This window comes from Aegilops tauschii, chromosome 6 (genome assembly GCF_002575655.3).
Source record: "Aegilops tauschii subsp. strangulata cultivar AL8/78 chromosome 6, Aet v6.0, whole genome shotgun sequence".
Classification (NCBI taxonomy): Eukaryota; Viridiplantae; Streptophyta; class Magnoliopsida; order Poales; family Poaceae; genus Aegilops; species Aegilops tauschii.
This window is the reverse complement of record NC_053040.3, coordinates 437,207,537-437,221,560: the sequence shown is the minus strand read 5'-3', so window position 1 is coordinate 437,221,560 and position 14,024 is coordinate 437,207,537. Positions and strand designations below refer to the sequence as shown.

The following is a 14,024-nucleotide window of genomic DNA, read 5'->3' as shown; positions in this document are numbered from 1 at the left end:
AAAACAGTAAATTGAAAAGGCGAAGACAATGCAATAAATTGAACTCGAGAGAGAACACGACGCTAGCCTTTCTTTGAGCAAGAAGTGACTCAACCGTATGGTCCTCTTAATCTTCTTAAGTTTTCTACTAATAAAGTCTAAATGACACGAGTGTTAAACCCACGCAATACGATCGTGGCGGAATCTGGCGACTAGTGATGCGGAATCACCGGAGGAGCAGAAGGCTGTGACAGAGACGAAGAGTGGCCCGCCCGTTGTCCACCGCCCGGCCCAACACTGATAACGTGAAACGAGAGCTCGAGGAATCCACTCTCGTCGAACCGGCGACAGAGGATGATCCCGTCGCCGACGGAGGTTGGCCGCGAGCGTCACCGCCCAACATAAGTCGCAAGCCATCACTCATTCACTTGACTCAGACCTACAGCACCCACCCAAGACGCCCGGCATGTGCCACACGTGCTGCACTGCACACCATGAATGCCGAGCGTTAGTGGTTCTCCGTGCTGCATCGGCAGCATGACTACATCATGATTTTGAGAATCATGTACAGTACAAGTCTGAAGGAGGGCATATTCATTGAACCTGCGCCTGGCGGCTAGCATACAAGTTTTGACTTTGGTTTCTCTCCCAAGTTCTTACAAGAAGGGCAGCTTTGTCGGTATAAAAATGAGGAGCGCCCAACGGAGGAGGAAGAGATCGAGAGAAAGAAAGGAACCAAAGAAGAGAGGAAGGGAAGATGAGCAACGCAGCTAGCGCAACCCCCCTCCTCGCCCCCTACAAGATGGGGAAATTTGATCTTTCCCACAGGTACCATTTTCCTTCGCCCAGTCTCTCTCGTTCCCCTTTTACTCGCTCCGTTTCTAAATATAAGTCATTTTTAGAGATTTTAATATAGACTACATACGGAATAAAATGAATGAAATGTACACTCTAAAATATATCTATATACATTTGTATGTAGTCTGTACTGAACCTCTAAAATTCAACTCAGTTGGGCTGGACTGTCGCAATCAGTGAAAATTTACCTGCATTACGTTTGTGCAAGAGATGTTTCAATCCAAAGTTTTGCTGCTTTCCTCGTCGACTCAAATCATCTGCCATTGCTCACAATTTCTCTAGACGATTAGTGAACAATTATAAACCTATAAAAGAGTCTGATGAATTTTCTGTGGAAATATGGTAGCCATGAGCCCCTAAATTTTGTTCAGGTGTGCGGAAGAACACGTCCAATGAATTCTGCCACTCTTCTTTGCTTGATGAGTGATGACCCACTTGTTCCTGAGAGCTTTCCTTTTTCTGTTCAGGGTGGTTCTTGCGCCGCTCACAAGGGAGCGGTCGTTCGGAAACGTTCCTCAGCCGCATGCCGTACTGTATTATCAGCAGAGAGCAACCAAAGGAGGCCTTCTGATTGCTGAGGCCACTGGAGTTTCAGACACTGCTCAGGGGTACAAGGACACTCCTGGCATCTGGACCAAGAAGCAGGTAGAAGCATGGAAGCCGATCGTCGATGGGGTTCATGCCAAAGGAGGAATATTTTTCTGTCAGATTTGGCATGTAGGAAGAGTCTCCAATCATGGTAAGTTTACTAACTCTGACATAAGCTTGCCCTCAAACTAAACTTGATATTGTAGTAATTACTACCTCTGTACCAAAAATCCAAAATGTCAGACTATTTTTGGTTTTGCATAGGGCATAAAAAACGTCTTACATTTTTCTACGGAGGGCGTATTCACAAGCAAGAAGGCCTCGAATTTATTTAAGATTTTTTGGCTCGATAATTTACTCTTTTACATTCTGTACAATTACTCACCGTTTTATGGCAGCATGAGTCACCTCATGTTTCGCGTAAATGAAAATGCATTAGTAACCTCATTATCACTCCAATAATCCTGTTTCTATTTCGCTAACACATGTTCGTTCTCCCTGTGCAGCTTTTCAGCCTAATGGGCAGGCTCCAATTTCAAGCACCGATAAGCCAATCAAACCTGCAACGAGAGCCGATGGCATAGGATTGGCCAAAGTCTCAACCCCTAGGCGACTAGAGACTGATGAAATCCCGTTGGTCATCGATGATTTCAGGGTCGCTGCTAGAAATGCAATTGAAGCCGGTAAGTTCCAATATTCTGACATGAGATCCCTTCTGACATTTTGCCCTCCAAATGTTAAGAACAGGCTAAGATTATCATTCATGTTACAGACTTGTCATTCACCCAAATTAGTGCTCCCTCCATTTCAATTTAATACGCATATTAGTTTTGTCTTGGGTCAAACTTTGTAAATTTTGACCAAAAATGTTAACATCTACAATATCTATTAAATAAATATCAAAATATATTTCATGATGGATCTAATGATATTGATTTAGTATTGTGAATGTTTTTGTTTTTTATATAAACTTAGTCAAACTTCACAAAGTTATACTTCAGACAAAACTACTATGTGAAGTAAATTGAAAATGGATGGAGTATTAGGAGAAAAATCAACATGCAAAGGTTCTCATGAATGTTGTGTCAAGTGTCTAACAACCAACAAGTAGTACCTACTGAGTTATTCAACATCGTCTTGACTACTCCTGAAGGAAAGTGATTTCTAACCTCAATGCCTTGCATGGTGTGCAGGATTTGATGGCGTCGAAATCCACGGGGCTCATGGTTATTTGATCGACCAGTTCTTGAAGGACCAAGTCAATGATCGCACCGACAAATACGGTGGGAGCTTAGAGAACCGTTGCCGCTTTGCGCTAGAAGTAGTCCAAGCCGTAGCTGATGAAATTGGAGCCGATAAGGTTGGCATAAGGCTTTCACCCTTTGCAAGTTACTCCGAGGCATCAGACTCAAACCCGGAAGCTCTGGGCCTATACATGGCACAGGCGCTGAACAAGCTTGGAATCCTCTACTGCCACATGGTGGAACCACGGATGGTGAATATTGGGGAAAAGCTTGAAACCCCGCACAGCCTTCGCCCCATGAGGGATGCTTTCAAGGGAACATTCATCGTGGCTGGTGGATATGGTAGGGATGATGGAGATAAAGCGATCGCCGATGGCTATGCTGATTTGGTTGCATATGGGCGCTTGTTTTTATCCAACCCGGACTTGCCCCGGAGGTTTGAAATGGATGGTCCTCTCAACAAGTACAATAGAGATACTTTCTACCTCTCTGATCCAGTTATTGGATACACTGACTACCCGTTTCTACCGTCCGATGTATGAACGGGCCTTTCAGGAATGAATACCTCCTTCCTGTCATCAGATCATTTACCTTACGTATCACAACTATGTTGAAGGAATAAGGTCATTGATTTCTTCTCACTGTGTGTGTGTGTGTGTGTGTGTGTGTGTGGGGTCTTATGTATGCTGGATCAACACTTTGTATCTCCCCCCTATGGGGTGTTTAATTTAACGTCAGGCTTCAGCCTTTGGGTTGACACGAATTGCATCTGTGATGTAGAAAAATAAATGAAACTGAAAATCCAATTAATAATAATTCTGATTTCTTGCCAATCCCACACACTCAATACTTAAATTGGTCCACATAATCAGTACAAGTTTGATTGATTTATTTATTTTGCACCTAGCCCACTGCACTCAATGCCTAAATTGGTGCAACAGAAAACTTCAGTTGGAGTTGTTTAATTTGGAACCTGCAACGTTCAGGATTTAACCCTTTAACTGATTATTAGATCTAAATTTCACTGGTCAGCTAAATGTAAATACCTTCAGTTTCTGTTTTAATCTGATAAAGTTCAACTTTGCTGTCCTTCAAATTCTTTAATTCTTTAAGTGAAAAAAAGGGACTCTCAAGCTTATCGTAAAAAGTAATTCTGCAATCACGCTTTGGAATGATAATCCCTAATATTACCTGCCATTGTCTCAAGTAAATGTCAGGCCCACATGTTACATAATCTTATTCTCAGCTTTAATTGCTGATATCACCACCTACAGAATAGTGAAAAGCAGAATTATAAGTACATACATAAAAATGAAAGATGTGTTATGGTTCCTTCAGCATCACGGGCGTGTTAAAAATCCTACTTTGGAACTTTATTTCCAGTGTTGATTTTTTTAATGTGTAGTTTTAATAGAATTATCGCCATCAAATTCATTTTTTGGACAATGTATCATGTTCAAAGAAGAGTTTTCATTAGTTTACTTTGCAACCATACAAAGCCTAATAGCTGATCAAAACGAATTGCTCGTCTTGATTTTTTTTTTCACGGCAATACTGCGCAACCTAATTAGTTGAGTTGTGAATGACTCTCTACTGCATAGAAATGTATTGTAGCATGCACCTTACGTCCATACATCACCTAAACCTGACAACAATCAGTTACAGTTCAGTTCTGAAACCCTTCCAAGGTCCCAAGCAGCTAGCACGTCGAGCAGACAGACAGATCTAACATGAAAATTTTCTGCTCAATGCGCTTTAAACTAAATACAGAGAAGATAAATAAGCTGCCACAACATTTCCAGATCCATGTAGGCATCCATGGTGGGCCATTTTGTTCAATTTAGTCGGCGGCAGCAACCATAGCCGTGCGAGCAGTCGTGAAAGTCGAGATCAGTGCCCCAAGCTGCAGTTTATCGTTGCAAGCAAAGGTAAGCCGATACCTGCACAGAAAACACGAGTATGTGATTGTCAATAACGTTGCTGACTGTTTGAAGAAGCACTGCCAATAGAGTTGTCCTACTTTGTCCCGGGTACTGGGAATTTAACCATTCAAGAAAGTCATGAAAATGGCCATCATACTTTCCCAGCAGAATCATAACTCAAATACCCAGAAATATTTCCAAGGATTGTTTTATGTCAGTGTCCAATATCTAATACGGTACCGCCTAAAAATTTTCAGATATGCAGAGCTTTTCCACAAGTAATTACTTCAACGAAACATGTAGAGAATTCACTTTCTGAAAATCGACAAGTCAGACGTGTAAAGAATTGACATGGGAAGTTGACCAAACAAAAATTGTGATTTGGAGTGTGGTGCTGTTTTGGCAACATGATTTGTATGTCTAATTGCTATTCTAAGTTGACTAAGTCTAGAGGAAAGACCATACTCGCCAGGCCAGCTTGGTCATATAAATATATAATGCTAGCCCGGACCCGTTACAGTTACTGAGCTATGGTAACTACTTGTGCGAGCTAAAACGACTACTGGAATGACATAATACACATAAATCATCAAAACAAATGAGAAGTGAGCATACAGTGCCACTGTTACAGTTAGATGTCAATTTGAGCATAATCAGCAGCAAAATATAATTAATCAAGGATAACTTTGATCAAAGTTCAACTTTAAAAGGATGAACAGGACATACTCGATATCTGCCAAATCATTGATCAACTTTACTCGTACATTGGATGGCATTTTTATTTTGAACACAAACCTGCAAGAAATCAATTGAAATAATTAAAAGAGGGCTTACTAGGATATTGAGAATAAGGAAGTTTAGAATGTACGAAAGACAGGGGGGGGGGGGGGGGGGGGGGGGAGCACTTACATAGTGACCTCCCGTATGATATCAATCAAGGCCAGACCTTTTCTCATCTTCATATCAGCTATATCTGAAAAGATAAGGACACAAATTGCATTAGCCACACATTTAGACCATGAATTATGAAAGATGGTGATGGCAATTAAGAGTACGTTTGAAGCTGGTTGAAAATGGTTCATTTAGTAACCAAAACGCTATCTGCTCAATATCTTTAGGCATGGGGTTTCCCGTGCAAAGGTAGACAGCTTCTTCTGTTATTTGCTGGGATGCCATGTGTGTTGACTGCACATAAAAAGGCAATGTATGTCAGTGTCAAACCAAAGGTACATCATCTCATGAAAACGAAACAATGTAAGGTACTCAGATGTAACCTGCAATATATTCAAAGACTTCCTCATGTCACCATTACTTAACCGAACAAGGGCAGTCAAGCCACCCTCATCTACATCAAGCCTGCAAGAACAAGCATAAACTTAGTGCCCTCATACTCGTACATATACAAAATTTACTGACTTCGCAAGTCCCGACACGGTAATAAAGGAAGTCAAGCATGGAAAACTGAGGAGCCTGACAACAGGTCTATATTCCTAAACATAATCTTACAAGAAGAAAAAAATGTGTGCTTACCCCTCAGATTTTATTATATGTCGAAGACGCTCAGTAACATGAGAGCCATCAAGTGGAGCAAACCTAAACCTAGTGCACCTTGATTGCAGTGCTGGGATGATTTTGTTCACATGATTGCATATGAGTGCAAACCTTGTGCTCCTTGTATACTTCTCAATGACTGCAAGTAGAATCAGTGTAAATAGATTTAATGAAAATAATAATATCATATGGGTAAACAATGACTAAACAACAGAAAAACCTCTTCGCAATGCAAATTGTGCATCCTTGGTCATGGCATCTGCTTCATCCAAGAGGACCAACTTAACAGCAGGCTTTGCTCTGCAAAATTAACAGCCTTGTGAGGAAGTGGACAATAAAATAGTTGCAATAAATCGTCATTCTTCAGTAGTTCATTCAACCATTCAATCAAGAGTGGGTATCAAATAGACACATGCAACTAAGCCACTCTACCACAAATATTTAGTTCAGATTGTAATTGCATACTTGCAAACATACTACCTTATGTTAAAACTAAGTGATCCTACTGCAGTTCCACATTAGAACAATGATAGAACCCATGGAAATGAACGATTAAACCTGGCACGGTGCAAGAACATGGACACCGCTCACCCCCACGCATGCAATTAAAAAATGCTAAGAATATTCACTTTAAAAAAATGAATTATAGGACTTGGTATATACCCAAAAGAGAGGCTGTGTGCACTAGCAAAGTCCTGTATCTGCTGCCTGACAACACCAATTCCACGTTCATCTGATGCATTGAGCTCCAGAATCATGTTGCCATACTGTGAGCCATATATCTTCCTCGCGACAGCTAGTATTGTTGATGTTTTCCCAGTGCCAGGTGGACCGTAGAGCAACAAATGTGGAAGCCTATTCTCATCTGTAAGCCTATCAACTACAATAAATAAAATGACATGAACTTGTTAGATTACCTCGAAGAGACATGCGGAAATTACATAATCATGCATTAAAAGTGAAAAAAAGGGAGGCAAGTTAGAACTCGGTAATAATAATATGTTACGGCTTAACGATCTCAAAATGTGTGGCAGTATACACATAGCTTCATTTGGGTAGAAATACCCAATATCAGTACTGCCCAATATGACAACAGCTACACACAGAAACTAATTCTTTCCCGAAATCACAGGTAACATTAAACATGTAAACTGCAAATTTCCAGTCACTAAGCAAGCAGCGTAGAGCCTATCCTAAAGCGTCAAACAAATCCTACTGTAAATGACTAGCTCCTATGTTAGAGAAGTCAGCCCCAGCTATATGGAACCACCAAATTTCAGCAGATCACTGGTGAAGCCATACTACATGGCTATTCAACCGAATCCACACACCATACCTACCTTGATGTGGTAAAACCCACCAACCCGTCCAGCACAGAACACCTATCCAAAATAAGGGTTCACTGTACGATGCCACCAGACCAGGCAGCGGCCGAAGAGTCTTAGAGGTGGTGATGGCCGGAGCCAAGGGGAGAGCGGGCACTCACTGGTGTCGACGATGTCGCGGTGGGCGGCGACGTCGGCGAGGGACTGGGGCCGGTACTTCTCGACCCAGGGCGAGGACTTGACGGCGGCGGCGGCGGAGAGCGGCGCCTTGCCCTTGAAGGCCGGGGGCGCGGCGGCGGCGCCGTCGATGTCCATCGGAGCGGCGGCGGTGGCGCCCGCCATGGCGGAGCAGAGAGAGCGGAAACCCTAGGGTTGGGGAGGGATTTGGGGGGGAATGGTTGGCGCCAATTCCAAACCCCTCTCCCTCCTCGGCGAGATTTTAGCGAGATCTCTCTGCTGCGGTCAAGGTTGGAGTGGGGACTGTGGTGCTTAGCGTCGGTCGAAGCGGGCTGGCCATCTCTAGGCTCGAGCCCAGTTCAAGCCCCGGGCCGAAGCCTACGTGTGCCGTGTTTTTCTTAGCGGGTTGTCCTTAGCAAGACCTTGTGTGTTTTTAGAAGGTAGTTGCCCCTTTTATTACCTGATGATAGGTATGATTGTCTCAAAAAAAAACTGATACGTATGCAGTAATGTTTTTTTTGTGCAGGAAATACTTCCAATCTATTGATCAAATTGCCTAAAAAAATCTATTGATAAAATATTATGGAGTATAAAGAACACCCTTAACAAAAAATACATCCATGCTCGTAGACCACCTAGTGACGGCTACCAGCACTGGAGTTAGTCGAAAGCGTGGCGCCGTCATCACCCCTATCTCATAGGAGCCGGACAAACCTTGTTGCAATAGACGGTCGAAAAGTCGTCGTGCTAAGGCCAACAACTGTTGTCGATGAAGAGAAGCAATGTTCGGAAGGAATCAATCCGTGACACATGAACACAAACGAACGAATACCGGATCCATGCGGATCCACCGAAGACAAATACCAACTGAATCCCGCAAGATCCGCCGGAGACACGCCTCCACATGCCCTCTAATGATGGGGGATGCAACGCCGAGACTGGGGTTGGCAGGGAGAATCTTATTCCATCTTCAGGGAGACGCCACCGCCTCACCTTCCTGAACAGGACACAAACACTAAACAAACAAAAAAATCAAGGGTTGAGATCCACCACATCCCTATGACCTGAAGGAAATATGCCCTAGAGGCAATAATAAAGTTGTTATTTATATTTCCTTATATCATGATAAATTTTATTATTCATGCTAGAATTGTATTAACCGGAAACTTGATACAAGTGTGAATACATAGACAAAACAGAGTGTCCCTAGTATGTCTCTACTTAACTAGCTCGTTAATCAAAGATAGTTATGTTTCCTGACCATAGACATGTGTCGTCATTTGATGAACAGGGTCACATTATTAGAGAATGATGTGATGGACAAGATCCATCCGTTAGCTTAGCATTATGATCGTTGAGTTTTCTATTGCTTTCTTCATGACTTATACATGTTCCTCTGACTATGAGATTATGCAACTCCCGAATACCGGAGGAACACCTTGTGTGCTATCAAACGTCACAATGTAACTAGGTGATTATAAAGATGCTCTACAGGTGTCTCCCAAAGTGTTTGTTGGGTTGGCATAGATCGAGAATACCATTTGTCACTCCGATTGTCGGAGAGGTATCTCTGGGCCCTCTCGGTAATGCACATCACTATAAGCCTTGCAAGCAATGCGACTAATGAGTTAGTTGCGGGATGATGCATTACGGTACGAGTAAAGAGACTTGCCGGTAACGAGATTGAACTAGGTATGATGATACCGACGATCGAATCTCGGGCAAGTAACATACCGATGACAAAGGGAACAGCGTATGTTGTTGTGCGGTTTGACCGATAAAGATCTTCGTAGAATGTGTAGGAACCAATATGAGCATCCAAGTTCCGCTATTGGTTATTGACCGGAGATGAGTCTCGGTCATGTCTACATAGTTCTCAAACTCATAGGGTCCGCGCGCTTAACGTTCGATGACGATATGTATTATGAGTTATGTGATTTGATGTACCGAAGGTAGTTCAGAGTCCCGGATGTGATCACGGACATGACGAGGAGTCTCGAAATGGTCGAGATATAAAGAATGATATATTGGACGATGTTATTCGGACACCGGATGAGTTCCGGGGGTCACCGGATAAATATCGGAGTGTCGGAAGGGTTATCGGAATCACCGGAGAAGTAATGGGCCTTATTGGGCCTAGGGGAAAGAGAGAGGGGCATCCAAGGGCTAGCCGCACGCCCCCCATGGGCCTAGTCCGAATTGGACTAGGGGGAGGGGCAGCGCCCCCTCCTTCCTTCTCTTTCCCCTCTCCTTCCTTCTTCTCCTAGTTGGACTAGGAAAGGGGGGATCTAACTCCTACTTGGAGTAGGATTGCCCCCTTGGGAGCGCCCTATGAGGGCCGGCCGGCCTCCCCCTAGTTCCTTTATATACGGGGGCAGGGGGCACCCCATAGACACACAAGTTGATTCTTAGCCATGTGCGGTGGCCCCCTCCACAGATTTCCACCTCGGTCACATTGTCGTAGTGCTTAGGCGAAGCCCTGCGTCGGTAACTTCATCATCACCGTCACCATGCCGTCGTGCTGATGAAACTCTCCCTTGGCCTCAGCTGGATCTAGAGTTCGAGGGATGTCACCGAGCTGAACGTGTGCAGATCGAGGAGGTGCCGCGCGTTCGGTATTTGATCGGTTAGATCATGAAGACGTTCGACTACATCAACCGCGTTACTTAACGCTTCCGCTTTCGGTCTACGAGGGTACGTGGACACACTCTCCCGCTCGTTGCTATGCATCACATAGATAGATCTTGCATGATCGTAGGTAAAAAAAATTGAAATACTGCGTTCCCCAACAGTGGTATCAGAGCCAGGTCTATGCGTAGATGTTATATGCACGAGAACACAAAGAGTTGTGGGCAATAATAGTCATACTGCTTACCAGCATGTCATACTTTGATTCGGCGGTATTGTTGGATGAAGCGGCCCAGACCGACATTACATGACTGTGTTCATGAGACTGGTTCTACCGCCGTGCTTCACACACAGGTGGCTAGTGGGTGTCTGTTTCTCAAACTTTAGTTGAATCGAGTGTGACTACGCCCGGTCCTTTTTGAAGGTTAAAACAGCACACTTGACGAAAAATCGTTGTGGTTTTGATGCGTAGGTAAGAACGGTTCTTGCTAGAAGCCCATAGCAGCCACGTAAAACTTGCAACAGCAAAGTAGAGGACGTCTAACTTGTTTTTGTAGGGCTTGCTGTGATGTGATATGGTCAAGACGTGATGATATATAAATTGTTGTATGAGATGATCATGTTTTGTAACAGTTATCGGCAACTGGCAGGAGCCATATGGTTGTCGCTTTATTGTATGAAATGCAATCGCCATGTAATTGCTTTACTTTATCACTAAGCGGTAGCGATAGTCGTAGTAGCAATAGTTGGCGAGACGACAACGATGCTTCGATGGAGATCAAGGTGTCAAGCCGGTGATGATGGTGATCATGACGGTGCTTTGGAGATGGAGATCAAAGGCACAAGATGATAATGGCCATATCATATCACTTATATTGATTGCATGTGATGTTTATCCTTTATGTATCTTATTTTGCTTAGTTCGGCGGTAGCACTATAAGATGATATCTCACTAAATTTCAAGGTATAAGTGTTCTCCCTGAGTATGCACCGTTGCGACAGTTCGTCGTGCCGAGACACCACGTGATGATCGGGTGTGATAAGCTCTACGTTCACATACAACGGGTGCAAGCCAGTTTTTGCACACGCAGAATACTCGGGTTAAACTTGACGAGCCTAGCATATGCAGATATGGCCTTGGAAAACTGAGACCGAAAGGTCGAGCGTGAATCATATAGTAGATATGATCAACATAGTGATGTTCACCATTGAAAACTACTCCATCTCATGTGATGATCGGACATGGTTTAGTTGATATGGATCACGTGATCACTTAGATGATTAGAGGGATGTCTATCTAAGTGGTAGTTCTTAAGTAATATGATTAATTAAACTTTAATTTATCATGAACTTAGTACCTGATAGTATTTTGCATGTCTATGTAGTAGATCAATAGCTCGCGTATAGCTCCTCTGTTTTATTCTTGATATGTTCCTAGAGAAAAATAAGTTGAAAGATGTTAGTAGCAATGATGCGGACTAGCTCCGTGATCTGAGGATTATCCTCATTGCTGCACAGAAGAACTATGTCCTTGATGCACCGCTAGGTGACGGACCTATTGCAGGAGCAGATAGAGACATTATGAACGTTTGGCAAAGCTCGGTATGATGACTACTTGATAGTTTAGTGCACCATGCTTTACGGCTTAGAACCGGGACTTCAAAAACGTTTTGAACGCCATGGAACATATAAGATGTTCCAATTGTTGAAATTTGTATTTCAGACTCATGCCCGAGTCAAGAGGTATGAGACCTCTGACAAGTATTTTGCCTACAAGATGGAGGAGAATAGCTCAACCATTGAGCATGTGCTCAGAATGTCTGAGTACTACAATCGCTTGAATCGAGTGGGAGTTAATCTTCTAGATAAGATAGTGATTGACAGAGTTCTCTAGTCACTATCACCAAGTTACTAGAACTTCGTGATGAACTATAATATGCAAGGGATGACGAAAACGATTCCCGAGCTCTTCGCGATGCTGAAATCAGCGAAGGTAGAAATCAAGAAAAGCATCAAGTGTTGATGGTTGACAAGACCACTAGTTTCATGTAAAAGGGCAAGGGAAAGAAAGGGAACTTCAAGAAGAATGGCAAGCAAGTTGCCACTCCCATGAAAAAGCCCAAAGCTAGACCCAAGCCTGCAACTGAGTGCTTCTACTTCAAAGGAAATGGTCACTGGAAGTGGAACTGCCCTAGATACTTGACGGATAAGAAGGATGGCAAAGTGAACAAAAGTATATTGATATACATATTATTGATGTGTACTTTACTAGTGTTTATAGCAACCCCTCAGTATTTGATACTGGTTTAGTTGCTAAGAGTAGTAACTAAAAACAGGAGTTGCAGAATGAACACAGACTAGTTATGGGCGAAGTGACGATGTGTGTTGGAAATGATTCCAAGGTTGATAAGATCACCATCGCACACTCCCTTTACCTTCGAGAGTAGTGTTGGACCAAAATAAATGTCATTTGGTGTTTGCGTTAAGCATGAATATGATTGGATCATGTTTATTGTAATACGGTTATTCATTTAAGTCAAAGAATAATTGTTGTTCTATTTACATGAATAAAACCTTCTATGGTCATACACTTAATATAAATGGTTTATTGAATCTCGATCGTAATGATACACATATTCATAATATTGATGCCAAAAGATGCAAAGTTGATAATGATAGTGCAACATATTTGTGGCACTGTCGTTTAGGTCATATTGGTGTAAAGCACATGAAGAAACTCCATGTTGATGGGCTTTTGAAATCACTTGATTATGAATCACTCGATGCTTGCGAACCGTGCCTTATGGGCAAGATGACTAAGACTCCGTTCTCCAGAACAATGGAGCGAGCAACAGACTTGTTGGAAATAATACATACTAATGTATGCGGTCCGATGAGTGTTGATGCTCGCGGCGGGTATCGTTATTTTTCTGACCTTCACAGATGATTTGAGCAGATATGGGTATATCTACTTGATGAAACATAAGTCTGAAACATTTGAAAAGTTCAAAGAATTTCAAAGTGAAGTGGAAAATCATCATAACAAGAAAATAAATTTTCTACGATCTGATCGCGGAGACGAATATTTGAGTTACGTGTTTGGTCTTCATTTGAAACAATGTGGAATAGTTTCGCAACTCACGCCACCTGGAACACCACAGCGTAATGGTGTGCCAGAACGTCATAACCGTACTTTATTAGATATGGTGCGATCTATGATGTCTCTTACCGATTTATCACTATCGTTTTGGGGTTATGCATTAGAGACAACTGCATTCACGTTAAATAGGGCACCATCCAAATCCGTTGAGACGACACCATATGAACTGTGGTTTGGCAAGAAACCTAAGCTGTCATTTCTTAAAGTTTCGGGCTATGATGCTTATGTGAAAAAACTTCAACCTGATAAGCTCGAACCCAAATCGGAGAAATGCGTCTTCATAGGATACCCAAAGGAGACTGTTGGGTGCAACTTCTATCACAGATCCGAAAGCAAGATATTCATTGCTTAGAATGGATCCTTTCTAGAGGAGTTTCTCTCGAAAGAAGTGAGTGGGAGGAAAGTAGAACTTGATGAGGTAATTGTACCTTCTCTCGAATTGGAAAGTAGCTCATCACTGAAATCAGTTCCAGTGATCCCTACACCAATTAGTGAGGAAGTTAATGATGATGATCATGAAACTTCAGATCAAGTTACTACCAAACCTCGTAGGTCAACCAGAGTACGATCCGCACCAGAGTCGTAAATTAAT

General features: G+C 42.7%; 2 protein-coding genes and 1 long non-coding RNA gene across 4 annotated transcripts in view; 1 reads left to right on the top strand and 2 right to left on the bottom strand.

Annotated features, from left to right (window-relative positions):
• Nucleotides 1-551: 551 nt before the first annotated feature.
• On the top strand, nucleotides 552-3,426 carry LOC109746826 (putative 12-oxophytodienoate reductase 11). Its single transcript, XM_020305927.4, has 4 exons — nucleotides 552-807; nucleotides 1,305-1,576; nucleotides 1,932-2,108; nucleotides 2,619-3,426. The coding sequence occupies exons 1-4, from the start codon at nucleotides 737-739 to the stop codon at nucleotides 3,209-3,211; spliced, it is 1,113 nt and encodes a 370-aa protein (XP_020161516.1). The 5' UTR covers nucleotides 552-736; the 3' UTR covers nucleotides 3,212-3,426.
• An 814-nt stretch (nucleotides 3,427-4,240) lies between these two features.
• On the bottom strand, nucleotides 4,241-8,071 carry LOC109746832 (replication factor C subunit 3). Its single transcript, XM_020305935.4, has 9 exons — nucleotides 7,629-8,071; nucleotides 6,806-7,022; nucleotides 6,363-6,442; nucleotides 6,122-6,281; nucleotides 5,866-5,947; nucleotides 5,647-5,776; nucleotides 5,501-5,564; nucleotides 5,318-5,386; nucleotides 4,241-4,609 (listed from the first exon to the last, which is right to left on the bottom strand). The coding sequence occupies exons 1-9, from the start codon at nucleotides 7,807-7,809 to the stop codon at nucleotides 4,510-4,512; spliced, it is 1,083 nt and encodes a 360-aa protein (XP_020161524.1). The 5' UTR covers nucleotides 7,810-8,071; the 3' UTR covers nucleotides 4,241-4,509.
• A 448-nt stretch (nucleotides 8,072-8,519) lies between these two features.
• LOC109746822 (uncharacterized) overlaps nucleotides 8,520-14,024 on the bottom strand; it is a 43,817-nt gene continuing 38,312 nt past the window's right edge. Inside the window, exon 5 of one of the 2 annotated variants that reach the window (XR_012188094.1) lies at nucleotides 8,520-8,659. This is a non-coding gene — a long non-coding RNA (uncharacterized lncRNA). Of the gene's footprint in view, nucleotides 8,660-11,630; nucleotides 11,707-14,024 lie in introns of those variants that run through there. The other variant, XR_012188095.1, reaches the window with a different exon arrangement.

Excerpts from the sequence above, each read along its gene's own strand:
- LOC109746832 (XM_020305935.4), bottom strand. The coding sequence starts at position 7,809 with ATGGCGGGCGCCACCGCCGCCGCTCCGATGGACATCGACGGCGCCGCC. Across the intron at positions 6,282-6,362 it reads ACAATTTGCATTGCGAAGAG|TCATTGAGAAGTATACAAGG; the intron begins GTTTTTCTGTTG and ends TTCTACTTGCAG. Across the intron at positions 5,565-5,646 it reads ATTTTCAACCAGCTTCAAAC|ATATAGCTGATATGAAGATG; the intron begins GTACTCTTAATT and ends TTATCTTTTCAG.
- LOC109746826 (XM_020305927.4), top strand. The coding sequence starts at position 737 with ATGAGCAACGCAGCTAGCGCAACCCCCCTCCTCGCCCCCTACAAGATG. Across the intron at positions 808-1,304 it reads AAATTTGATCTTTCCCACAG|GGTGGTTCTTGCGCCGCTCA; the intron begins GTACCATTTTCC and ends TTTTCTGTTCAG. Across the intron at positions 2,109-2,618 it reads TAGAAATGCAATTGAAGCCG|GATTTGATGGCGTCGAAATC; the intron begins GTAAGTTCCAAT and ends CATGGTGTGCAG.